Source organism: Caenorhabditis elegans, chromosome II, assembly GCF_000002985.6.
Source record: "Caenorhabditis elegans chromosome II".
Classification (NCBI taxonomy): Eukaryota; Metazoa; Nematoda; class Chromadorea; order Rhabditida; family Rhabditidae; genus Caenorhabditis; species Caenorhabditis elegans.
The window spans coordinates 10,001,314-10,026,422 of NC_003280.10; the positions used below are offsets into that span (position 1 = coordinate 10,001,314).

The 25,109-nt window shown below is 39.3% G+C and overlaps 4 protein-coding genes, 2 non-coding genes and 1 pseudogene across 8 annotated transcripts; 5 read left to right on the top strand and 2 right to left on the bottom strand.

Moving 5' to 3' along the window:
• Window positions 1-532: 532 nt before the first annotated feature.
• On the top strand, window positions 533-2,702 carry ZK892.3 (Major facilitator superfamily (MFS) profile domain-containing protein). The gene is made up of 7 exons (NM_063761.5): window positions 533-739; window positions 786-966; window positions 1,014-1,296; window positions 1,491-1,801; window positions 1,848-2,085; window positions 2,136-2,497; window positions 2,541-2,702. The coding sequence occupies exons 1-7, from the start codon at window positions 607-609 to the stop codon at window positions 2,656-2,658; spliced, it is 1,626 nt and encodes a 541-aa protein (NP_496162.1). The 5' UTR covers window positions 533-606; the 3' UTR covers window positions 2,659-2,702.
• A 2,095-nt stretch (window positions 2,703-4,797) lies between these two features.
• ZK892.8 lies at window positions 4,798-5,222 on the top strand (annotated as a pseudogene). The gene has a single exon. A coding segment is annotated over exon 1 (425 nt).
• Window positions 5,223-5,252: 30 nt separating this feature from the next.
• Window positions 5,253-6,825, top strand: ZK892.4 (CaiB/baiF CoA-transferase family protein ZK892.4). The gene is made up of 7 exons (NM_063762.5): window positions 5,253-5,442; window positions 5,500-5,583; window positions 5,629-5,824; window positions 5,880-6,014; window positions 6,130-6,268; window positions 6,317-6,504; window positions 6,610-6,825. Exons 1-7 carry the CDS (start codon window positions 5,329-5,331, stop codon window positions 6,774-6,776), a joined length of 1,023 nt encoding a protein of 340 aa, NP_496163.2. The 5' UTR covers window positions 5,253-5,328; the 3' UTR covers window positions 6,777-6,825.
• Window positions 6,826-6,903: 78 nt separating this feature from the next.
• On the top strand, window positions 6,904-8,137 carry ZK892.5 (uncharacterized protein). The gene is made up of 7 exons (NM_063763.8): window positions 6,904-6,972; window positions 7,032-7,131; window positions 7,176-7,335; window positions 7,391-7,697; window positions 7,791-7,872; window positions 7,916-8,002; window positions 8,048-8,137. Exons 1-7 carry the CDS (start codon window positions 6,968-6,970, stop codon window positions 8,066-8,068), a joined length of 762 nt encoding a protein of 253 aa, NP_496164.3. The 5' UTR covers window positions 6,904-6,967; the 3' UTR covers window positions 8,069-8,137.
• Window positions 7,726-7,786, top strand: F52H3.10. Its single transcript, NR_051565.1, has one exon. It is a non-coding gene; the product is annotated as an Unclassified non-coding RNA F52H3.10 (non-coding RNA).
• Window positions 7,726-7,786, bottom strand: F52H3.9. Its single transcript, NR_051566.1, has one exon. It is a non-coding gene; the product is annotated as an Unclassified non-coding RNA F52H3.9 (non-coding RNA).
• A 157-nt stretch (window positions 8,138-8,294) lies between the features above and the next one.
• Window positions 8,295-14,870, bottom strand: lec-2. Of its 2 annotated transcripts, NM_001393173.1 has the most exons (8): window positions 14,150-14,870; window positions 11,667-14,098; window positions 9,952-10,020; window positions 9,541-9,629; window positions 9,146-9,473; window positions 8,931-9,092; window positions 8,763-8,885; window positions 8,295-8,693 (listed from the first exon to the last, which is right to left on the bottom strand). In NM_001393173.1, exons 1-8 carry the CDS (start codon window positions 14,568-14,570, stop codon window positions 8,580-8,582), a joined length of 3,738 nt encoding a protein of 1,245 aa, NP_001379091.1. In that variant the 5' UTR covers window positions 14,571-14,870; the 3' UTR covers window positions 8,295-8,579. The 2 variants fall into 2 exon arrangements, with proteins under 2 accessions (NP_001379091.1, NP_001379290.1); NM_001393174.1 differs by lacking the exons at window positions 11,667-14,098; window positions 14,150-14,870.
• Between the last annotated feature and the right edge of the window lie 10,239 nt (window positions 14,871-25,109).

Sequence of the window (25,109 nt, forward strand, 5' to 3'; positions counted from 1 at the left end):
TTATATATGCAATCAAACAAGACTACACTGAGGCAAAACTTTTTCTTATCAGTGGTACAAAGTAGGGCTCGAAAGTAGAGAAAAAATGGGAAAAAGTGTAGAAAGCACGCTTTGTATGATAGTGGAGTTGAACGAGTTTGAACTATTTTCGCTAATGAACGGAGCTGGTGGTACAAAAACTACAAAAGTTAAACTACGAAAATTTATTGGTGTGGAATCTTTTGGAAATCATTAAAAGATCCAAAAGTAAAAATTAAAAAAAAATGAAGGACAACCCGAACGAAGGCTAAACTGAATCCGTTAGATACCGGTGATGTTCCTGGTATAAATGACAACGCTCAACACTTGTTTGAAAGAATAAAGAAGGGCTTTCTATGATTTTCCCATACTTTTGAATTTGGAAAAAAAACAATATTTGGTTAAATTCTGCATTTTTCTTACCAGTCAAAAAAGAAAATAAAATAAAAATTTGGTTTACACGTACCGGCAGCCTAAAACTTTTTTAATTCGCAATGATCAGAGGATTTCAATTATTTCTCGATTCTCAAGTAATCACGTTCAACGATCATCATCAAATCATCCTGAATCTGAATCAAAAACTACAAAATGAACATCCCATCAGGGCAATGGAGACTCGACGTGATGATGATGTGCCTTTACCAAATGGCTCTGTTTTTCTCTGCCCAGCTCGTTTTTGTTATATTTCTGGAGTATATGCCAAAAACTGCTTGCACCGAAAGTAATTGTTTCTTGAATTTTAGAAATTAACATTTTTATTTGTTCAGAAAACTATTGCTACAAACTCGAGAGCAAATGTTTGTCGGATTACGATGAAAATAAGCCGAACATTTGTCTCGTACCAAATGGTTCAAAATCTCAATTTGATGAATGTGTGAACGATAAGAAGTATTTGTATTTTGAATCAGCTCAACATTATTATCAACAAGATTGCACGTCTTTGACTCAGTACTTTTTTATTCGACTTTACATGCCAAATATGCCGAATCTTCCAGCTACTCCGCATCTACTAATATGTATCTCGGCGTTCTATTTGCCAATCTTATTCTAGGAGTTTTGGCTGACAAACTTGGAAGACGTCCGATTTTCTTTGCATCTATCGCAATTGGAGTAGTTTCTCTGATTCTGTCAGCAGCAATACCATCTCTCATTGCATTCTACATTTTTCGATTCACAACTGGAGTTGGTGTGGCTGGTGCACAAATTGTTGGATGGTCTTATGGATCCGAGATGATCTCTGCGAAACGAAGATTTCAACTGAGGACTTTTTCAAATTGGGTTAGTGTCTGAAAAGCGGACAAAACCGACGGATCAGACTGATAAGAGATACTTGTTGCACTTATTAAGTTTGTTTTAAAGTTAAGTACTGCTACTCGTCGGTCGGTCCAGACTATTTTGTTAATGTCATGAATTGTCATGAATTTCTAAATACACCGATGATGTTTTGGCCGGCACTAGTTGATCATTTACAGGCCAACGCTAGAATCCTCGTTGTCTTCGTTGCTTTCATCACGCGTAGATGGGACACGGCTTCTTATGTCTGTGCTGCAATATCTGCATTGATCTTCCCAATTTTATGGAAGCTTCCCGAATCTCCAGTGTTCCTTGAGCAGAAGCATAGAATAGAAGAGGCGAATGAAGCACGAGAACAATTGGCAGAATTGTGTGATATGGAATACGAAGAAAAGGAAGCAGCTGCAATTAATAATCTTAAAAAGATCACATTTATGGACTTGTGGAGGAATGAGAGATTGAGAACAAACTTTCTGGTTCTATGTTTTATGTGAGCACTTTGATATTGAATAATCGTTTCAGATGTGGTTTTTCAGGTGGTTCTTCGTAGGAATGGCAACTTATATCACTGATCTCAACGGTGCGGATATGTCTACAAACTTGTACGTTGGACAGTTTCTGTCAGGATTGCTTTTGACAATTTCCAAAATAATATTTGGATTCGCGGAGCCAAGATTTGAATGGTTGGGGCGAAGAGCTATATTCCTATTCTCGCAGGGTGTTGCTATCATTGCCTACATACTTATTCTGGTTGCACTGGTCACTAGTAATAAGGTCAGAAAACTGTTTACGTTTGTTCAAAAGTGATAGCAATAATAGTTCAGGAAACAACATGGTATCTCATTGTCTATCTTTGTGCATATTCTTTTCAAGCACTAGCAACAGAAACATGCTACCTCTCAGTTGCGGAACTTATTCCCACAGATGTGCGGGTTACTGTAGCAGCTATTACGAATATTTGTCTGAGACTGGGAACAATTGTGGCTTCACTGACAAAACCACTCAAATTCTCATTTGAACCTGGCCTTTTCTTGATTAATTTGATTGTTTGTTCAATTGGAATCACAGTTGTCTACTTCTATCTCGAAGAATCTAGGAATGTGAATCTTCAACATGTTGGGCAAGATGAGGAGCCATCTGCAGAAGATGAACACTCTAAAGCGATGCTGAACGACTCTGGGGAGAAGTAAGTACCGTAAAAATTGAGTGTTCAAGCTTGGTAATTTCAGATCAGCTGACGATTCCGGTGTAGCTTCAACTGACAATTCAGCACTTGCGACAAGTACCGACAGACGTGATGAAGCATCCGAGACGGAACATTCAAATACAAAGAGCAGAGTGGCATGATTGAGAACTTTTGCATAAAGTATATAAATTTTTGGTCATTCAATATTTTTATTCACAAACAAATGGGTTTTTCAATCTCCTTGTTCTGATCCGCTACTCTCACTTCTTCCGAATTAAAACGTTTTTCTTTAGCTCCATGCGACAATTTATAAGCAGAATTATTATTTGAACTGGAAATATTGCAACTGGAACTGCAAACAACTTTCAGATTAAGAGACTGACGCGCTGCCTACTGCTCTACGGAAGCGATGACGCCAGCGCTAACATAGTATCTAGAGTAGAGTACTTACAATTTGGTCTTCTTCAGTTTTCCAGAGCCCGTGCCACGGCCTCTTCTTTTGTCTTCCTACAGTGTCTGCCGGACAAGGCAAGGACACTATTTTAATGCTATTATAAAATACATAATTAGTTGAAGTTAGTCAATATTGATACGACATTTGAAGAAAGTAATGCAGACTTACCAACTACTCAGCAAGTCACCGTATTTTGACACTGTTAGAAAATATAAAATATTTTAAAGTTGAGGCTCCGACAATAAAGATTTCGATCTGTCGTTTTCTACAATTTATTACCTAGGCAATAGCAAATTCTCAATTCTCCTCATTGAAGTAATATCAGACAGCAAAAAGTTCAAACCAAGGCTCGGTGGTCCTTAAATTTCAACTCAACATCCATTGAGTTCCAGAAGTAAAATGTTAATGAACTATGTATAATTGCAAGATATTTTTCCACATTTTACCAGTTAAAATTTTTTTTCATATTTTCATGTTCAGCCAAGTTACAGACCGTTTTTCAAAAATCAAATTTCGCTCATAAAACTTCATATACAACGTATCGACTTTAAATTTTGAACAATGATCACTTTTTTGAGGTCTCTACAATGTCCTAAAAAATCTTTCAAAAATGTTGGCTCATCTCCAAAATCGTCCTCCGCTCTGAAAAACGAAAGTGGATCTTTGCCTTCCGAAAAAATGTGCGAAAAAATGAAATTGAGCTTTTTTGGTCGAAAAAAATGTTTTTAGAATGCTGAGAACACGTTAAACACGAATATCATGTTTATTTTGAGATCCGGATGTTTTGAAAATGTCTGACATAGATTTAAAAAAGCATAGATTTATTTTCATTTTCAACGTGAAGGTTATGTCTCTAAATTTTGAGATTCTTTTGGAATCTAAAAGCTACACAAAACTTTCACGTTGAAAATGAAAATAAATCCATGCTTTTTTAAATCTATGTCAGACATTTTCAGAACATCCGGATCCCAAAATAAACATGATATTCGTGTTTAACGTGTTCTCAGCATTCTATAAATATCTTTTTCGACCCAAAAAGCTCAATTTCATTTTTTCGCACATTTTTTCGGAAGGCAAAGGTCCACTTTCGTTTTTGAGAGCGGAGGACGATTTTGGAGATGAGCCAACATTTTTGAAAGATTTTTTTGGACATTGTAGAGACATCAAAAAAATGATCATTTTTCAAAATTTCAAGTCGATACGTTGAATATGAAGAGTTTTATGAGCGAAATTGGATTTTTTCGAAAAACGGCCTATAACTTGGCTGAACATGAAAATATCAAAAAAAAATTAACTGATAAAATATGGAAAAATGTCTTGCAATTATAATTCATTAGCATTTTACTTCTGAAACTCAACGGATGCTGAGTTATGACAGGTACAACATAACAGTTCTCCCAATTTTTGTTGATTGAAATTTTTTTGTTTGAAATTTTCAATCCGACTTGAAATTATTTTTAGAAAGTACAAGCATTTTTCTATTTGTCTATCTACAGTTCCTTAAAGAAATTTTGACACATCCTGGAGAAAAATACAATTCTGAAAAAGTGTAAAAAAAATGTTTCGCACAAATCTGTTGGCTTCCATATTCTGAAGATGATAGGTGCTATCAGAACGAATTTAAACAATTATGTCGTATACTCGCCAATATATGAGGAATGAATGACGAAGCTACGAGGAATGTAGGCGGTGATTTGATGAGTTTCTCCTAAATTTGCCGTATGCTTCTCGTATATTGGTCGCCTTTCCTTTTTAAACTCACAGTTTCGTTGTAAATTCCTCGATTTTATCTTAATGTACGCGGCGACTTGCTGAGTAACTAAATATACGACTTTTAATTTGAAAAATGTACAGTAGATCTTCAATGAAGATGATTAATGGTAAACTAGATCTCAACGTTTCTCAATTTTTTACATATTCTGAAAACACACGAACTCGTTCCAAAAAGAAAGTCTCATGGAGCAGATGTAAAACCAAAACTAGAAAGCATTTTATTCTAAACCGTACGCTGAGTAACCCCAAGTTTCTAAAACATATATCAGATCTTGAATAACGAGATGTCTGACAACTGATGATTGCAACATGAACTACCACATAACATTATTTCCTCCCTCCTGACCTAACTGTCCTGTTAACAAACTTTCGTTCCTATTTATTCTTCTTGTTTCTATCCCTCTTATTCAGTGTATTGTATTTATGATCTATTGTATGTGTACATTTTTCTTTTTTCTTCAACTTTTTCCACGTCTCCTCGCGAGCGTAAATAAATAAAAAATTTCATAAAAAATTTATTTTTTATAACACGCTCCTCACTTTTTTGTTTCACATTTCTTAAAATCTCATAAATCTCATAACCAAAATTTTGAGGAAAATCGAAATGTATCGTTTTCTATCCGGAATAAAAGTTGTCGAAATTGCCGGCCTTGCTCCAGTCCCTCATTGTGGCATGATGCTTGCAGATTTTGGAGCCGATGTGACTGTTATCGATAAAGTACGATATATAAATTTTATTAGTTGTTGGCGTACTAATAATGCAGTTAACTTTCAGAAAAATCCGGCAATTGAACAACGTCTGAATCGTGGAAAAACAATGAAGCAGCTCGATTTGAAAAACCCAGAAGATATTAAAAAGGTACTCAAAAATCCAACGCTATGTTCACAAAAACTTAAGTTTTAGGTTCGAGATCTGTGCCAAACAAGTGATGTGTTGCTGGATCCCTACAGACCGGGAACTCTAGAGAAAATGGGTTTGGATCCATCAACGTTGTGGAATAATAATAAGGGGTTAATTATCTGTAAAATAAGTGGTTACGGTCAAACAGGGAGAATGAGCCAAGAAACTGGACATGATATCAATTATGTGGCATTGAGTGGTCAGTTATCCCAAGGGCTGTTATAAGGGCAATTCTCATGTTGAAAACTTTACAGGTATGCTTCCAACGTTCTCTGGAGTCAATGCAACACGGCCATGGCCTCCTGCAAATATGCTGGCTGATTTTGCTGGCGGTGGTTTGTCAGCCGCATTTGGAATTCTGTCAGCAATTTATGCAAGATCTCATAATGGTACGTTCTGTTTTCAAATAGTGTTTTTAACTTAAATTTCCATTGTATTCACTATTAGTTTAAGAGCTAACCAAAAAATTAACTTGCAGACTATTCTAAAACTATTCTCATTCAGGAGGCAAAGGATGCTTGTTAGACTGCTCGATGACCGAAGGTGTTGCTTATTTGTCTTCGTTTGTACAGCATTACTATGACCAACCGAACCTGTTCACTGACAAATATGCATTATTTAGTGGTGAATGTCCGATTTACAGGTCTGCCTAAAAAGCTGAATTATGATTAATATTGAAGATACTTTTCAGGACATATAAAACGAAAGATGACAAGTTTGTAGCAGTTGGAGCAGTTGAGCCGAAGTTCTATCAAAATTTGTTCAAATTATTGAATGTAGATGGACGTGACTTGTTCGTAAATCCCGGTAAAATTACAGAAGATTTGGAGAGCAGATTTCTACAAAAAACTCGTGATAAATGGGCAAACATTTTTAAAGGTAGTAGAAACTCATAGTCGATTTTCACTTTATTGAAATACCAGGGCAAAGCAAACAAAACCAAATATATGGTCTAATCTAATTTTGAACATCGCATTTCTTCAGGCCAAGAATGCTGTGTAACTCCAGTTTTGGATATTCATGAAGTCGGATCTTATGGTCAGCATGTCGACCGTAATAGTTTTACCAAAACAAGTAGTAATTGGATCGCAAATCCTTCTCCCAGAGTCTGGACGCAAGATGAGTTGGCTGCACTTTCGTCAAAGAAATGATAACTTTTTTCTATTTTTTCATCCCATAAACTTCGTTGAAAAATTGTTATCGGTTTCAGGTGTGACGTGAACTTTCACAAATTTTTCCACAAAAGAACAAATCGAATTCCACGTACTCATAAGTTTCATTAAAAAAAAGTTTATTTCAACTTTAACATTGAGACAGTGAAACGATTGACTTTCGAAACGAAATGAGGTTGGTTTCATTTAGAGCTGTTACCATCCATAGTTGGTAATATTCATAAACATTTTAAGCGATCTAAAAGAATATCCGGAAGATGCAACTGAAATCCGTGAGCTCATCGAACGTCGTCGTCACTATTTGAATGTGGTTTCTGCCACTGCAATTCTCGCAGTAAGTAATCTCTTGATTGAAGTTGAACAACAACTATTTTATAGACATTCCAATGGTGTACAACTGTCGGATGGTATATTTACCTATCGGAAGCTTATGCTCACATGGCTGATAGTTTGGTGCATATTTCATTTATGATTACTACTTGTGTGATGTTCCTGGTGATTTCCTTGGTCTATTTTTCGATTTTTACCAAAAAATGTGGTAAGTTACCTATCAGATATACAACTACTATTTTCTTATTTTATTTCGTTTTCAGCACTTCTGGTATTCCTCACTCTTCTCTACTTCGCTGCTGCTTCGCTGAAACTTTTCCAAATTGCAAACCAGCATCTGGATCCAGGATTCCGTCGTCACTTTAAGAGCACATTCACCAAATATTCCGAGTATGGCCTTTTGAGCTTGTTCTACGACTCCATCATCGTCTTCACTTCCATTATCAACTGTGCAATGTGCATTTGTGGCTCATGGCACTTCACACCACTAGTGATGGTTAAGATGAACTTTAGGAAGACAGAAGAAGAAGCGGTGGCACGGGCTCTGGGAAAATTGAAGAAGACCAAATTGTAAGTACTCTACTCTAGACACTATGAGAGCGCGTCAGTCTCATATTCTGAAGGTCGTGAGTTCGAGCCTCACCGGGAGCAAGTTTTTTGCAGGTCCAGTTGCAATATTACCAGTTCGAATGATAATTCTGCTCATAAATTGTCGCATGGAGCCAAAGGAAAACGTTTTATTTCGGTAATTCTTAATTCTGGATAATTATAACAAAGTTTTATTATAGAAGAAACACCAAAAGAAGACTGTCCAAGCTCAGATTAATGAAAATGCTGATGTCACTGTGACAACATCTGGTGCAATGGATGTGAAGGTAGGAAATGAGCAACTTTTCAAATTGGAAATATTTTGGTTTCAGGGAGAAGTGAGAGTAGCGTAGATGTTCGGATCAGGACAAGGAGATGGAAGGGCCCATTTATGTTTATGAATAAAAATATCAGTTTGTATATTTTTTGTGATCTCTCTTTGAAATCGTAGGTTATAATCCGTTCGCGGAAACTTTTTAGGGTTCCAACGAGACGGTGACCGGATCAGCTCGTGCGGTTCCGTATAAGCCATATTTATCATATTCCCTGAACATTATTGGATGAATTCTAAACGTGATTGTGGTTTTCGGATGATTTTATTCTGCAGTGTGTATTTATAAGTTTAAGATTTACAATCAAGCGAAATTTAGAATTTCACAAAGAAGCAACAGTGATTAGGGTGGTGACTAGTTGACATTTGAAAATTTTTTGAAATTTACAATTCATGTTCTTTTTTTTTTGAAAGTTGCGCGCAAAAGCGAAAGTATTTTTCTTTTAAAGTTGAAGGGGAGAGCTACTGCAGAGAAAGAGCGGTTGGGGGAACGAATTTTTGGGAGGCTTGGAGCAGAATAAAATGGGCAACATTTAGGCGAGTTGGATTCCGGTGATCTCAACGTCTCCTCCGATTTGGAGTCCATTGACCTCATCAGGACTGAGACGGTGAGCATACGATGCGAAACGTTCTCCGTTCACGGTGACCTGGAATATTGGATAATATGGAAAAGAACAACTTTTTGGTGTCTACATCTAATTTGAAAAATAACTTACAGCGAATGCGTATGGCTCGTTATGGATCTCCAAATCAAATCCAACAGCCTTCTCAAATGGCATTTTTCCTTCACGCTCCTCATTTCCCCAAGCGGAGTTGATCAACGAGTTGCGAACGACGTGCTGAAATTTTAGAGTATTACACGGATCTTCAAATCATTGATATACCTTCTCATCGAAACGAGCGTTAAGATGAAGAGCAATATCTCCGTTCTTCTTGAGAAGATTGATGTGGAATCTCTTGGCCTTCTTCTCTGGAATTCCAAAGACAGTAAGAGTCTTGCCTGGGGCAAGTCCCTCTCCGGCGAGCCCACTCTCATATGGAACTGGCTGAAATTAGTTTAGTATGAGTTACTGAGTATAATTCATCTATTTTTACTTACATAGTACTTTCCTCCCCAGTGAATGTAGTTGACAAGAACATCTCCGTCGATAGTGAAGTGTGTGATGGAGGAGAGTGGCACACGATGCTCGTACTCCTTCACCTCCTTCTGATCAACAAAGATCTGGAACTTGGAGTCATGGGCGCGGATGCGGATGTCAATGTCGTCTCCCTTCTTGTATGGGTTCGATTTGCGCTCTTCTTTGCCCCATTCTCCCTTGGAGAAGGTGTTGAAGACAAGTTTTCCTTCGTCGAAACGAACGGAAACGTGGAGTGGAACGTCGTTTCCGGAGAAATCGGCGGTGTTGGTGTGAAGGTTGACGGTGAAGCTGAATATTTTATCAGTTCACATATATTTTTTTATTGTGAATAAATAAGATGGTTCTTCATACTTACCGGATGGAATCCTCTCCAGTCTTTCCCTTCACAATAAGTGTCTGTCCTGGCTCAAATGGCTCGACGAGCTTGCTACGGTATGGAACTGGCTGAAATTCGTCCTTGTTACTCAATTTATCACTATCAATTTACGTTTTCAATCCGTCATTTTTTCACGAAATTCTGGGTTTTCACGATCAACATCACCCAAAAATGTTTATCAAGGTGATATTGACCTTGACAGGAAAAATATTTGTCGTCGTCTTCGCAACAACTAACAAACACGAATTTGTATCCCGCCCGTTTTTTTATGACTTGAGATAAAAAAGGAAAAGAAAGCCAATTAAAAATTGAGATAAATTGGGCAAAAGTGTTGACAGATAGAATGAAAAAAGAAGAAGAAAAAGATCAGATCTAAAAAATAAAACTTACGAATGCGGACTCATGGGCCATTTCAGCAAGTTTTCTTGGTTTTTTCGGTGATTCTTCCGGTTGAGTTTCCTGAAATTATAAAAAATTATGGATTAAAGTCAAGTCAGATACAGTAGAAATATTTGGAAGTGAATTGAAAAATTGGAAAAGAAAAGTTTGCAAAACTAAATTAGCTTTTTTCGCCCATTCTCTTCATCGTTTTTCTTCAGTTCAATTGAATCCATTCTTCAAATTTCGAACGAAAATGGAATGGAATTGGCAGAAAAAAGAACACAGGAAATTGAAATGGAAATGGAGAATGGGACCCATCGTTTTCCGCTTTTTAACCGTAGAGAAAATTCCGAAGGAGACGAAAAAGATTGAAAGAAAAATTGTGTATCTTTCGAATTTTTATCACTTGGATAGGAAAAGAGATAGCAGGCAGACATCAAATGTGGGAAAAAAACAAAAAGTGACTCATTTTTGATGTGTCTTTTGTTGTTCGAAATTTTCAATTTTATTATTAAATTTACTGAAACACATGAACTAGACACAGCAATCCTACTACACTATTACACATTTCTACGCAAAACTAGGTTCAATTTCCGAAAAAAGACAATAAACTGTATCTTTTCGATTTGTCAATTGAAACGAGAATTGTTTGAGAGGGAGAGAGATGATGGCAGATACCCATACGCGTGAATGATATCGGCTTTGGGCGTGCCAACATCATTCGGTTCTTTTCACACCGCGAAGAATAGCCTATGTTGTTATTTGAGAGAAAGAGAGTAAAAGCGACAGAAAAACAAAACAATTTCATCTAAAAAACAACAACGATACAATTCTGATCGATCTAGAAATCTGAAAATTTATCGGAAAAAGTAAGATGGCCAACATATAGCCTTAAAATATCAAGTATCAAACCAGGGAGGAACTCTACAGAATAGTTTATTGCAGCCTGTTGTTCCAATTTTTTTTTTTCAAAAATAGTCAACTGGCAAAATATTTTTTATTTCTTTTTCTATCGTTTTGTAATTAGTCTTTTATTGATATCTTTAAAATGAACTGACTTATGGTCTTTTAAAATTTTAAAGTTAAGCTTTTAAGCTTTAAAGTTGGATGCAACATTAAAATCCTAAAAAACTTCAGGTTATGCATTTGAACTCTGCAAAGTCCGAGGCAATTTTTTGAAAAAAGTAAACAGATTTTTGACGTGCCCGCAACCGAAGCCCTCTCGCACACTATATGTATGCAGGTGAAATTTGGACCGGTTTCAAGCCTTCCCACCCTCTTTCACTAAATTCGCCTCTACAATTACCTATAGTTTCGAGTGAAATTGAATCAACCGACAAATTTCGTAAAAGGGCGACAAATTGGTAGTTTGTGTGTGATTCATCTGAAGTGATGATGTTCGATGTATGAAACAATGACCCCTGAACTCTTATGATAGATGATGCAAGAAAGCTGTTCCTCCCACTCATAACTATGTGATGTCAAGGATGTCAAGAGGGCAGCAGGTTGAGTGAAATTTTGAAAAAGTCAGGTGTTTTCAGTGTTTGAAAGCTGCAAACACATACACAACACTTCAAAGCTAAACTAATGACAGATGGAGGAAGCGGGTTTCGAAAAAAGAAAAAATAGAAAAGTAATGAGAGATAAACTTTTTTTAATGGAAGAAGAAAAGTTCGGTAAGTTCAAATAGATTCAATAGTCAAAAATGGGAAAAAACAACTTACTGGAGCTGAAGCAACTGCGGCGACGATTTGCTTCTCGACAACGTCTTCCACAATTTCAGGCTCTGAAGAGTTATGCTCTTCAGAAGAAGGTGCCTCTTGCACTTGTGAATGCTCGACTTTTTCGAATGTCTCCTCGCTTCCAGATTCTGGTGTAGCCGTCTCGGGATGTGCGGCGTCACTGTGAACATGCACGACGTCGAATGATTCCTCGTCGACTGCTGCTTCTGGTGCAGCTTCTACTGTTCCTACGTGTTGTTGAACAACTGGTTCTTCTACTGATTGGGCGTCGGTTGGGACGGATTCAATTGATTCAACGTGATAAGCTACGGCAACTTCTTCTACTGGATTTTCTGATACTGGTGCTGATTCTGATGGGGCGGCATCTCCGGATGGGGCTGGTGCAGATTCTTCGGAGGCTACGTGAACGGATTCAATATTTTCTTCAACTGGTGCGGCAGACTCTGCTTGTGGTTCCTTATGTGATGCCTCAACTACTGTAACGGATTCTTCGTGGGCTGGTTCGGCTGTGGAAGCAGCTTCGTCTTTATGATCTTCAGCTTGTATAGATTCAGATGGAGCTGCTTCTGTTGTTGGTGCTGATTCATTTGAAGCGATATGAACAGCTTCAATAACATCTTCAACGGATGCAGCATGATCTGCTTGTGCTTCCTCGTGAGATGGTTCAGCTGCTGCGGCAGTATCCTTTTGTTCTTCAACTGGAGCTTGAGTCGAGTCAGCTGATGCGGCATCTTCAACTGGAGCTGGTGCTGATTCTGTAGAGGCTACGTGAACAGCTTCAATAACATCTTCAACTGATTCTAGCGCCGTTGGTGATGCTTCATCTTTATGTTCCTCGACTGGAGCAGTTTCTACAGACTCTGCAGCTGGAGCATCAGATTCGGCTTTTGGCTCTTCGTGAGATGAATCGGCTGCTGTGGTAGCGTCCTTGTGTTCTTCAACTGGAGCTTGAGTCGATTCTGATGGTGCGGCTTCTTCAACTGAAGCCGGTGCTGATTCTGCTGGAGCAATGTGAACAGCTTCAATGACCTCTTCAACTGGAACATCCTGAACTGGCTCAGATGGAGCTGCTTCATCCTTGTGTTCTTCAGCTAGAGCAGGAGCTGATTCGGCTGGGGCGGAATGTTCCGCAGGTGTCGATTCTGTAGAGACAATGGGAATGGCTTCAATAACATCTTGCACTGTTGTTGGCTCAGCAGGGGATGCGTCATCTTTGTGTTCATCGGCTGGAGCTTGAGTTTCAACTTGTTCAGACGTGGCTTGTGCGACATCTTCCTTGTGATCTTCGGATGTTGCTGGTGCAGACTTAGCTGATTCTACATGAGGAGCTTCAGTAACTTCCGAAGCTTGATCTTCTGCTGGAGAAGCGTCAACAACTGGAGCATCGGCATGAGTCTCAGCAGCAGAATCAATTTTGGTTTCTTCATGAACTTTGTCAGCTGGAGCAGCAGATTCAGTTGCTTCTACATGGACAGCTGTGATTGGTTCCTCTACAGACTCAGATGATGCAGCAGCCTCTCTGTGGTCCTCAGCTGGAGCATCGGATGAAGCTCCATCAACTGGATCATGAACCTCGTTCTTGTGCTCTTCAACAGTTCCCGGTGCAGCTTCAGTTGTGTTTTCATCGGATGCAACTGGAGCAGATTCGGTCAATGCAATGTGGACGGATTCAATGGCTCCTTCTACTGCTGATTCAGAAGTATGTTCGTCGGAGGCTGGAGCTGGTTCTTTCTGATCTTCAGAAGTAGCTGCAGCGGCTACTTCTTCTTTATGCTCTTCTGGAGCCGATTCATTAGCAGAAACATGAACAGCCTCGATGACTTCATCGACGACTTGAGCGGCGGTCTCCTCGACATGTGAATCATGAGCGGCTTCTGGAGCTGACTCATCTGGAGCAGCTTCTTCCTTGTGTTCATGCTCCTCAACCTTCACTATCTCCTGAGCTGGAGAAGCATCAACAACTGGTGTTTGCTCCTCAGCTGATTTTGTCTCCTCGTGAGCATCCGTAGCAGCTGGTGTTGATGCATTTTCAGCCACGTGCACAACTTCAACATGTTCCTCGATTGGAGCAGCGTCCTGTGCTTCCGATGTGGGTGCTTCTGGTGCTTGATCAACTGGAACAACATGTACAGCTTCGCCAACCTCTTCAGATACAGCTGCAGCTGGAGCAGATTCTTCTTGAATACAAGGTGGGTTGGCCGAGACAGCTTCAATAATTTGAGTGCCATCTGCAAGAACTCCTTGGAAAACGATACGAGCTTCTGGGTCAGCTTGAACAATTGAATCTTCAGTGTGAGCTGGTGCTTCAGTGTGCTCAGAAGAGTGAGATTCCTCCTTATGTTCTTCAACTGGAGCTGCAGAATCAAGAGGAGCTGCTACAGTCTCTTCCTTTTTTTCATCAGCTACTGGAGCTTCTGAAACAGTAATAGGATCAGAATTTGGAATATTCAATAAATCCGACTCACCAGCGACATCAGTAACACCTTCGACAATCTGAGTTCCATCAGCCAAAACACCCTTGACAACAACTTGAGCCTCCTTGACTTCTTCTTTAGCTTCCTGTACAGCAGTCTCTCCATCAACTCCAACATGAACAGAATCAAACTTCTCTTCAACAACAGCTTCTTCCTTCTTCTCATCACCGTTGGAAAATTGCTCAACTACGGTATCCTTCACCTCTTCCAGCTTATCAACAGCATCGGTGAAGACGTCATTGATAGCAGCTGAAGCATTTTGAACGGCTTCTTGAATAGCTGAATCTTTGGCATCCTTAGCATCGGAAGCAGTGTCGGCATCGACAGGCTTATCCTCTGTGTTCTTAGCGAACGGAATAAGATTCTTCGCTGAGCTGAAGGCCGATGAGAAGAATGATGACGAATCGGCCATGATTAGCACAAAAAGTCAACGAAATGAGAAGAGGTTGTAGAAAATAGCAGGGAAATACAAGACACACACCTCTTTGCAGGCTTGGAGTGTGTCGGAATGAGTCTGAAAGTGCACACCAGGCCAATCTCAACGAAGGAGGCACTCTCGTTCTCTACTCGTCTCTCTCGAGCCAGCACTATTTCAACATTGTGATGATGGGAGTGGCCTAGGATGGGCGTGGCGTAGGTTCGGAAGGGTTTGAGAGGTTTTGAGGCGCCGCGCCAAAGAGACGCATACAGGTGTACGAGTATTGACTGATCTGCACGCGCACCGCGCTGCTGCCTGAGGACGCCTCTATCTTCCCCTCTCTTCATTTGTCGTTCCATTCGTTTCTGCCAAATGAACTGGGGGCACAAAAAAAGAAACACGGGGCGCCGCGCACGCGTGTGCCGTCTGCAAAAAAACGGCTGGCAATTCGGGAAATAGTGTGAGACAACAAGATACAGCTAGACGAAACTGATATGGGTAGAGATACAGAGAGATAGAAGAGAAAGGAGGTGAAGCCCGGGGGAAGCCGATGTGCGGCAAACAGAAAGAGTGCAATGCAACCCACCAGATTTGGAGATTTGGTAAGAGAGCCTGCTGATTTTTCAGGTGTCCAAGTGACGCACGTCAGACTCACCATAAGAACTCTAGAATTTGAAGAAGAAAATATTCGTTGCAAAATATTCCGGAACATTTGTTAGTCGTTCGTATGATAGAGAGAAAAGAAGGGGAAACTATGAAATTTCTGATTTGAATGTACACTTGATTTGCATAATGGTGTAACAATGAAATCTGAATTTTCTTCAAAAAGAATGAGAGTTAGTGCACAAAATTAGAGAGAGCTACTCATGAAAAGAAGCTCATCGTGAATTAGGTCTGGATATCTGGATATAGAAGAATTCAATTCAAAATCTAGGTATACAATGTCTCCTCAATTTTTTATGCCGTGGCATCGTTTATCCCCAATTTTTTATCCGCATTTCCTGCTGGCAAGTCTAAATCCCCCTTCATGTAAATCATGTATTTCCGGTGTTTCCTGAAGAACGGGGCTCTCAACGGAAAGGATTATATATGTTACATGATCTTGAACAAGGGAAATGTCTATTGATCTATGTATTGTTTGAATCGAATGCACTCGTATTTTGATGTGTCATTTTCAAATTTTGAATGTTTACACGACGCAATCAGCTGGTGCTGGCTTCCGGGGTGATAAGAGGTTCGTGGTCTTCCCCCTCCTGATGTCAATAAAATTGGATGCCAAATCACATGCTCATGTGGTTTTTTGCCTATTAATTTTTACATTCCGAACTTTTGCAGGAGGGAGTCACACACACGTCGTATGATCCGAAGTTACACAATCGACGGTCCGTACAAACAATTATCAGATGCTCCTATAGGCGCCCACCCATCGGCCGCCACTACTCTAATGTTGACCTTTCGTCAGTCAGGAGCTCTCCCCTCTAACAATTGAACACTAATACAAATAAAATGAAGGTAAATGTAATTAGAACTTGATAAAGTTGCACTGTCAATATTAGAAGGTTTAAAGAAAGTTTTACTTCAGACTTACTTTTGTCTTCCATGACTTTTCTTGGGTTTTGCTTTCATGAAATAGTGAGCGAATACGGTAGGACTTTCGGAAAAATTGATTCATAATGTTGGATCATCAAATCAAATGATACTCATTTGATCAAGAACCCGCGAGACTTAACTTATACTAACTATTTACCCATCTGTCATGTGACTGTGCCAGTATTTATTTATAAATTTCTGTATGCATTCCACAGGACAACCTGAACACTTCCTATCTTCTCTTATCCATTTTCTCTCTGATTTCACTTTTCAATGGGGGTTATGACAGAACTGAACACACCACATGTTTCGTTTTTAGAAAAAAAAAGTTTGCAGCATGAAATGGGTGAAAAAAGGCGGAAACATTCTCATGAAATAGTTTAGTTTACATCGTTGTTTCGACGCCTCGGATTTCAAGATGTGCTTGGTTTGAAGCGGGCCAAAGATGAGAAGAGTGGGTGATGATGATGAACATGTGGTGGTAATGAAATGGGAGAAAAAAAAAGCTTAAAGTGAAAATGAGGAGGACGACATGAGAGAAGAGCCACTTTTTTCTTGAAATTTGAAAGAAAGTTTCACAAAGTAATATGACAGGAGAGTTCGTGAGAAGGATGTGGAGGGGAGTAAAGAGCTAAAAATACAAACTGTTCTTGAATTTCGTACAGATCTGAATACATGAAAAGTCTTTTCTTGAGTTTAAGAGAACACAACATGTTGTGAATCTTGTTCAAGGGATCCATTTTACCGCAATGTTATTCATTTCTCGATTTTAATCGTGATGGATCAAGAGTCTTCAGCTATACCATGCCTCTGTCAGTCTGGTAGGCCTTTTTGCGCCTACCCAGGCCTTAGATACTTCTATCTACCCTGAACACCCGCTCCCAACCAACTTCCCGAAACATCATTCTTACTTCGATTCCTTACTTGGCACCTGCTCTTTTCCATATTTGCCTTTCAATATATTATAACCTTTTTCTCTCCAACACCTGCGCACTAATTTCTTTCAAATATTATTTTAATGTTCAAAATTCACAATTCAAAGAACTATACCATATTCTATAAATGTGTCTTGGTGCAACTACAACAATCGTCCGAGTACAGAGCAGGAGCCTCCAGTTTTTCTTCCTGCTTCTCTGGTTCAAAACTCATGACCTTTGGCTAAATATTTGCACAATCATCATCCTGAATCTCCCAAAACTTTCCAATCACACACCTTTAACCCACACAGATGATGTTCACTTTGGAGGGAAACAGATCTAAATTGTTCAAAAATCAAATTTACTTTTATTTATATACATGTATGTGTGTGCGTTAGTGTCTATATTTACTTGTCACCTGCAGATACTTATGAGGGATCATCCATTTAGGTATGGTTAAACGAAAGTCTGTCTGTGCGTTTGTTTGTCCGAATTGTTTAGCCTACTAGGCCAGGTCATCTTGTAGGTACATAAACATACCTACCTGGCACGTGCCTACTAAACATTGTTAAAGTTTTAAATTACACTTATAAGTAACTTCCTGCCACACTTTGGCAACTTATTTAGTGCCACTAAAATAAGTTGCCGAATTGCTGGCAGGAAGTTGCCGAGTTGTTGGCAGGAAGTTGCCGCGTAGTGGCAGCAAGTGGGAAAAAACGCTCCTCGGCATTCAGAGGCAACTTTCTGCCATTTTATGGCAACTTTCTGCCAAACTTTGATTACTTGCAACTTCCTGCCAAACTTTTGCACATTCCTGCCAACATTTAGATGTTGCTGAGCGTTTTTTCCCACTTGCTGCCACTACGTGACAACTTCCTGCCAACAACTCGGCAACTTCCTGCCAGCAATTCGGCAACTTATTTTAGTGGCACTAAATAAGCTGCCAAAGTGTGGCAGGAAGTTGCCTTTGAATGCCGAGTAAGTAAGGAAAGTAAGGAAAATCAAGAACCCCATAATCTTAAGCTGTACAGTAGGCACGTAGGTAGGCTGGCTTCATCTTTTTTCAAAAAATATGCTGTATGTGCTTTTAATGGTAAATGTGTGTTTGCCATTGTCAAGCAAACTTGGTGAAAAAAGGGAAAACCGTTAATCCGTTTAGATTGTTCAATTGTGGTTTTTTTTTGGAAAGTTGTGAAATTATGTCATGACCGTCATCATCATGAACATCTCTTTATGTCGTCACCTTTCATCTTTCTCAATTTCAAACATTTCATTCAGTTAGGGGGATCGAATTATTTGTCTAGCTGTACTGCTACCTTTCTACCAGGGAGTTCTTTTCGATGATAAAAAAAGTGTCTTTCTACATCTGACTCGTGAGTCTCATGACATGACACGGTCAGTAAAACCACAAAACCTTACAAAAAAGGGCGAAAATCGAGTGTTATTTATCATCTACCACGGGTCATATGGTCGGTTTTTCTTTGACATTCCAGCAGAAACAACCTCAGCCAAACAAAAAAAAATAAAAATTTACACTAGCTGTCCCGAGAGAAAGGTTATATTTGGAGAAACGATAAGAACCCAAACGGAACGTGACAATGTTTCATTTGATTTAATTCGGAGTGATAGGTAGTTTTTTGGTGGAATTCCAAATTCGATAGACAATACTGAACAACATTTGAAATTTATGTCAGATTTCGAGACAGTGGGAACAATGATTTATGGTATAGTTGATATAGAGAATGTCAAAATGCCGACAAAATAATTGTAGTTTAAAGGGATTGACAATACGGTGTAGCTGAAGTTTCCATTTTTTGAAAGCCAAAAAGGCATGAAATTAAAACAGCTTCGACCTTGTACAATTACCTAAAATAACGTCGAAACTCTGCAGATTACAGGTATGTATGAATTAATTTGGAAGGTGGGCACACGTTCCGGTCGCCTAAAAGGTAGGGATGTTTCTGCAGGGATGAAACTGAAACTGATTTTATGAGATTTCAGATTCATCACCAATCAGGGCTGAGCAGCCGCCCAAAAAAATCGGCGATCGGCGATTGCCGATCGCGGAAACTTTTTTTTTTTCGGCGATCGGCGATCACAAATTGCCAAAAAAAAAATCGGCGATCGCCGATTGCCGATTGCCGATCAGTGTGCGTCTAATTTTTTTCAATTTTAAAATCCTAATTTTAAGAGCTCTTTCAAATAATTTTTATAAAAACAGGAATATTAGGCAACGAAAAGCACTCCTTGATACCTTAAAATTCGAAAAGTAGTGAAAAATAGTCCGAAAATATACCTTTTTCCTTCTTCAGAGGGGTCTATCTTGGACTATAAAATTTCATCGGCGATCGCCGATCGCCGACCCGTTTTTTCCTTTCGGCGATCGGCGATCGCCGATCGCCGAGTTCTATTTTTCTTATCGGCAATCGGCGATCGCCGATCGCCGATTGCCGCTCACCCCTGTCACCAATCTCATAATACCATGTTGCAAAAGTTCCTACTTGCTTCATCCCACTATTTACACATATATCCATCAAAAAATCCCCCATTGTTATAGGTTACGTACACACGTCAGTTTGTACAGCTTGCTAGAACAGAAGAATGGAACTGTTGCGAAAGTTGAACGAAAATTCCCGGTCCGGGATGTTTTTTTTTTTCGAAACATATGATGTATGCATTCTGTAATTTTAAAAATGTTTCAAAATGTTTGGTGAACCAAATAGAAATTATTATTCAATGAATCATATGACAATTGTTTTCTTAAATTCGTTTTTCTTGTTTATATGATTCAGTTACGTTTTTGATAGACCATTCACCAAACATTTTTCAACCAAAAAAATTATACAGGGTTTGAAACAAAGTATTGCAAATTTTAGAAGTTTGACTGGCGCCTCTGGTTTGCAAACACCTCAAACTATCAATCTATGTTTTTTCCTTATCTTTCTTGTGCTCAACCGTTCTCAACCAAGAACACACAAACTTTTTTGTCTCTTATCCCCCGCAGTTGCAGCTCACAGTCTATGTACACCCAAATGATTGTATTACGTGGAAAAGGATGGAGATAGAAATGAAGGTTTCGAGTAATTTTTGATATAAACCGGAGAACTATTTACTCTTTGGAAAATGTGTTCTTGTAATAATTGAGAGTTTTGGCAAATAGTTCGATCTGTTCGATTTTTGGGAAAATAATTTTAAAAATTAGAAAACGGGAAATTTACATGACTTCAAAAGTATATGGAAATTAAAAAAAAATGTGCACAATAACAACAATAACAAAACTACAAACAAACAAGAAAAGAAGGGCATTTTCGGGTGACTAGTGACGATTTTGGGGGTGAAAATTTCACGAGTTGGCACGCAATTTGCGGAAATTCTGGGCTCAGTGAGCAAGAAGCATTGGGTGTTGAAGAAAAACGATAAAGGCGAAGAAAGACGAGAAGACGGAGAAGAGAAGAAGGCAATGAAATTTGGAATTTCGGGAGAAAAAAGAAAACAAGAACAAAGTGGCATAGCTGGAAAATTTGAAAGTTGGGATGAGCGAGAAGAACTCGACTAACGAGGTTTTTAAGAAGGAAATTGAAACAAAAGAAAAACGGGTGAGTTGAAGAAGCAAAATTTGATTGAATTTCAAAGGAATCAAATGTCCAGTGCAATGCATATATGAGCAGAGCTCTTGAATTTTTATTTTTTTTGGAGCTCGGATCAAGTGGAGAATTGAATAACAGGAGTTATAGCTAAAAGTGGAATTTGAAAATTAAAGAATAACTAGTGAAATTTCGAAGTAACTGAAGCTTGCATTTTGGCTAACTTTCAGCTGTTAAACTGATTTCAACCCAATTTTTTATAATTTTTATATACTAATTTCACCTATTGAAATAATTATTTTTACTTTTTATGGCAGTGAAAATTTAAAAAAAAAGTCCTAAATGTAGTAGCTCAAATATTAAATTCTGAATAGTTCCCAAGAAATTCAAACAGTACAAATTCACTACAAAATGTTCTGCCAATTTGGACAGAAATTTTAATTTTCTGCTGGCCGTCATATTTTTCACATCAAATATAAAAATATCGTAAAGCTTCATAAAAATTTCGTAAAGCTGTACAAAATAAAGGACCAAATCGGACATGTTAGCTTTTAAAAAATTCTGAGGTCAGATGGTTATCAATTTTTGACAAGATTTCATATTTATAAGCCTGACTATAAAGACTAGGGCGGCGGAGCCGCGCCAGCCCTTCGGGTATTGGGTGTGCCCGAAAAAATGGGGTCGCTACGACCAAAACTGACTGAGTTATGGTCATTTGAAGTTTAGATCGTTCTTGGATCTTTATTAATTGTTTTCGGGCCTGCGGCCGTCAACCTGACTTATTGGGCTCAGAATAGGCTTGACAGTTGCTCAACACTTCTTCGTGTATTGCCTGTTCCGCTGAGAATGTGGTTAGAAGTTCCCTACAGTTTTAATGAGTGTTCGGGCCGGCGACCTTCAAATCTGGTTGGTAGGCTTGAGCGAATAACAATATACTTGGAATAGGTTTAAAGCTGGCCCACAGTTTCCAAGAGAGTTCGGGCCTGCGGCCCTCAAACCTGGTTGGTAGGCTTGAGCGAATAACAATATACTTGGAATAGGATTAAAGCTGGCCCACAGTTTCAAAGAGTGTTCGGGCCTGCGGCCCTCTAACCTGGTTGGTAGGCTTGAGTGTACAACAGCATGCTTGAAATAAGATTATAACCAGCTCACAGTTTCCAAGAGTGTTTGGGCCTGCGGCCCTCAAACCTGGTTGGTAGGCTTAAGCGAATAACAATCTGCTTGGAATAGGATTAAAGCCAGCCCAGTTTCCAAGAGTATTTGGGCCTGCGGCCCTCAAACCTGGTTGGTACGCCTGAGCGAATAACAATCTGCTTTGAATTGGTTTAAAGCTGGCCCACAGTTTCCAAGAGTGTTCGGGCCTGCGGCCCTCAAACCTGGTTGGTAGGCTTGAGCGAATAACAATCTGCTTGGAATAGGATTAAAGCCAGCCCAGTTTCCAAGAGTATTTGGGCCTGCGGCCCTCAAACCTGGTTGGTAGGCTTGAGCGAATAACAATCTGCTTGGAACAGGATTAAAGCTGGCCCACAGTTTCCAAGAGTGTTCGGGCCTGCGGCCCTCAAACCTGGTTGGTAGGCTTAAGCGAATAACAATCTGCTTGGAATAGGATTAAAGCCAGCCCAGTTTCCAAGAGTATTTGGGCCTGCGGCCCTCAAACCTGGTTGGTAGGCTTGAGCGAATAACAATCTGCTTGGAACAGGATTAAAGCTGGCCCACAGTTTCCAAGAGTGTTCGGGCCTGCGGCCCTCAAACCTGGTTGGTAGGCTTAAGCGAATAACAATCTGCTTGGAATAGGATTAAAGCCAGCCCAGTTTCCAAGAGTATTTGGGCCTGCGGCCCTCAAACCTGGTTGGTAGGCTTGAGCGAATAACAATCTGCTTGGAACAGGATTAAAGCTGGCCCACAGTTTCCAAGAGTGTTCGGGCCTGCGGCCCTCAAACCTGGTTGGTAGGCTTGAGCGAATAACAATCTGCTTGGAATAGGATTAAAGCCAGCCCAGTTTCCAAGAGTATTTGGGCCTGCGGCCCTCAAACCTGGTTGGTACGCTTGAGCGAATAACAATCTGCTTTGAATAGGATTAAAGCCAGCCCAGTTTCCAAGAGTATTTGGGCCTGCGGCCCTCAAACCTGGCTGGTAGGCTTGAGAAAATAACAATCTGCTTTGAATAGGTTTAAAGCTGGCCCACAGTTTCCAAGATTGTTCCCTCAAACCTGGTTGTTGGCTTAGAATAGGCTTAACGAATGTCCAACAATTGGGCCCTAATTGGGCCTGTGGCCCTCAGCCTGAATTATTGAGCTAAGAATAAGAACAGTTGTCCAAAGCTTCTACTTGTACTCCTTTTCAATTACAAAAAAATTTTTGAAAACTATTAAAATAATATAATTCTCTTCGCGTGATAAATAAGAAATGAAAAATTGCCACAAAACAGAGGGAGAGAGAGAGTGGAGAGAGAGTTTTTCACGTATTACATATTTTTGTTCATCTTTTTAGTTTTTCGAAAACTTTAATGATGGCCTACATTTTCGAAATTGGGTCAATCAGCTTTATTTTAGCTTCAAAAAATCGGGCTCATCGAGAGCTACAAAAAAGTTCCGGATTTGAAATTGATTGGAGCAAAGCCCGAGGTGCAACAGTCCGAAAAGTGGTTTTTCGCCAGTACTTGAACACCCACCAAAATGAGGTACCTTCACTTTTCCGGCTCCCATGGGCTCCGCGAGCAAAATCATGATACCCCGATTAGATGACCATACACGGCAATATTTTTGGAATCGAGAGAAACAAAAAAAAATTGAAAATTGACCTGGTGAAACCACTTTTATAATTGCTCAAAAAAGCGTCAGCAATATTTTTAAATTTTTGGGACATTTTTCCGGGACATTTTAAATTTTCAAAAACGACCACCTTGGCAAGGTCGCTATTTAAGAGGAAAAGTGCAGACTTGCCTAAACCTTTTAAAAATCGGAAAATAAGAAAAATAAGTAAAAAAAAAAAGTAAAATTGCAACAAGAAAACAACATCAAAAACTTGAGAGTGAATCAAGTGCGTTTCTTTTTCTAATACTCACTGAAGACACCCTATGAATACTCATACTTCTCTTTCAATCTGGCTCGTCTTCATCTGCTGCCATGTTGTGATGTTTCGTGTGCTCCTCCTTTACTGCAAAGAGCCCACACAGAAAATTCGCGCGAATAGTGTGGCATTGTGAGAGACGTAGACAAAATCATAGAGCAGAGAACTCGATGTGCCGTAGGAAATCTAGAGGGTATCCGTGGGTTTGTTGGCGGCAAATGATCGGACATGTTTCGATTGATTGGGCAATCAGTTGTTGTCATTGTTCGCGGGGTTCAACTACCTGAGAACCCTGTCAACTAGGACAAAAGGACATTAGGAAGATTGATTGAGGATTTTCGAATGATGATAACATTGTTGAGGGTGTTCTGGAGAAGCTCAGAAAGTCGAGACTTGAGAGCAAGGATTGTGGTGTCATATTCCACAAATTTGTATTTCTCACAGACGATTTATTACACCAATCTTGTGGTCTCACTGCATCAAGCAAGTTTTGCCATTTGGACCAAGAAAAAATGGAGAGTTATTGAATACTGGGATAGCTATATAATCTCCTAATTGAGAAATATTTAGAAAACTATTTTTACGGTAAGTTTTGAAAAGGTTATGAATACTATCAGAAGCGGCATGGACAAAAAATTATTCAATTTCAGGAACAAAAAAGTTCGGAAGGCTTAATGACGGCAAATGTACACTGAAGGAAGAAGGGCGCTCCCGTGATGCCGTCGGAAAAGAAAACTGTGAATCTTCTGAATCTGAATTTTTGAACATTTTTGTATGGTCCTAATTATTTCACACAGCTGCCAAGCTTTACCTTGCCCAGGTGTTGCCAAACAACTTGTAATCTAATTTCTGAAAACACTCAAAGTTCAACGATTTTCATTCTTTGCTCTTATTCCCACTCAATTTTTTTCTTTTTTTTTTCTGCTTCTCACACCTCTTCAAAACGTGCACTTTTCTGCATTTTTTCTTCGTCCAGAGCAGACACGGATACACACAGGCTTGTGTCCTCGGCAACCGGCTGCAAATTTTTGAGAGTTGAAGAAAAAATGCGTATTGAAGCAGAAAAGAGGATTAAGAATGAAGTTAAGAAGTGGGAGAGTATGAGGGGGATATGTATACATTTCTGATATGACGAAGAAGGAAGATATTTGGGGAGCACGGATTATCAAAAATTGCGGATTTTGTTTATTGGGGGATATGTAAAAGAGGGTTAGTGGATGATCAGTTATTTTTTGACGGGGAAATCTGCTTGTCATCCTTTTCAGGCAGAACTATCACAAACTAAAGACAATGCAACATCTGAGATATAGATTACTTCAGTCGGCTGCCAAAGTTTCTCAATATAATTGTTGACATTGAAATGCAGAAGAAAA

What these genes read in the sequence shown, in the direction of transcription:
- ZK892.4 (NM_063762.5), top strand. Translation starts at nt 5,329, where the DNA reads ATGTATCGTTTTCTATCCGGAATAAAAGTTGTCGAAATTGCCGGCCTT. An exon ending in CAATTATGTGGCATTGAGTG is followed by an intron (nt 5,825 to 5,879) that starts GTCAGTTATCCC and finishes AAAACTTTACAG; the next exon opens with GTATGCTTCCAACGTTCTCT. An exon ending in ATGGGCAAACATTTTTAAAG is followed by an intron (nt 6,505 to 6,609) that starts GTAGTAGAAACT and finishes GCATTTCTTCAG; the next exon opens with GCCAAGAATGCTGTGTAACT.
- lec-2 (NM_001393173.1), bottom strand. Translation starts at nt 14,570, where the DNA reads ATGGCCGATTCGTCATCATTCTTCTCATCGGCCTTCAGCTCAGCGAAG. An exon ending in AGGTGTTACTGATGTCGCTG is followed by an intron (nt 14,099 to 14,149) that starts GTGAGTCGGATT and finishes TTACTGTTTCAG; the next exon opens with AAGCTCCAGTAGCTGATGAA. An exon ending in ACGCTCGTTTCGATGAGAAG is followed by an intron (nt 8,886 to 8,930) that starts GTATATCAATGA and finishes CTAAAATTTCAG; the next exon opens with CACGTCGTTCGCAACTCGTT.
- ZK892.3 (NM_063761.5), top strand. Translation starts at nt 607, where the DNA reads ATGAACATCCCATCAGGGCAATGGAGACTCGACGTGATGATGATGTGC. An exon ending in GATTGCACGTCTTTGACTCA is followed by an intron (nt 967 to 1,013) that starts GTACTTTTTTAT and finishes CGAATCTTCCAG; the next exon opens with CTACTCCGCATCTACTAATA. An exon ending in CACTGGTCACTAGTAATAAG is followed by an intron (nt 2,086 to 2,135) that starts GTCAGAAAACTG and finishes ATAATAGTTCAG; the next exon opens with GAAACAACATGGTATCTCAT.
- ZK892.5 (NM_063763.8), top strand. An exon ending in AAATTGAAGAAGACCAAATT is followed by an intron (nt 7,698 to 7,790) that starts GTAAGTACTCTA and finishes AGTTTTTTGCAG; the next exon opens with GTCCAGTTGCAATATTACCA. An exon ending in CTGGTGCAATGGATGTGAAG is followed by an intron (nt 8,003 to 8,047) that starts GTAGGAAATGAG and finishes TTTTGGTTTCAG; the next exon opens with GGAGAAGTGAGAGTAGCGTA.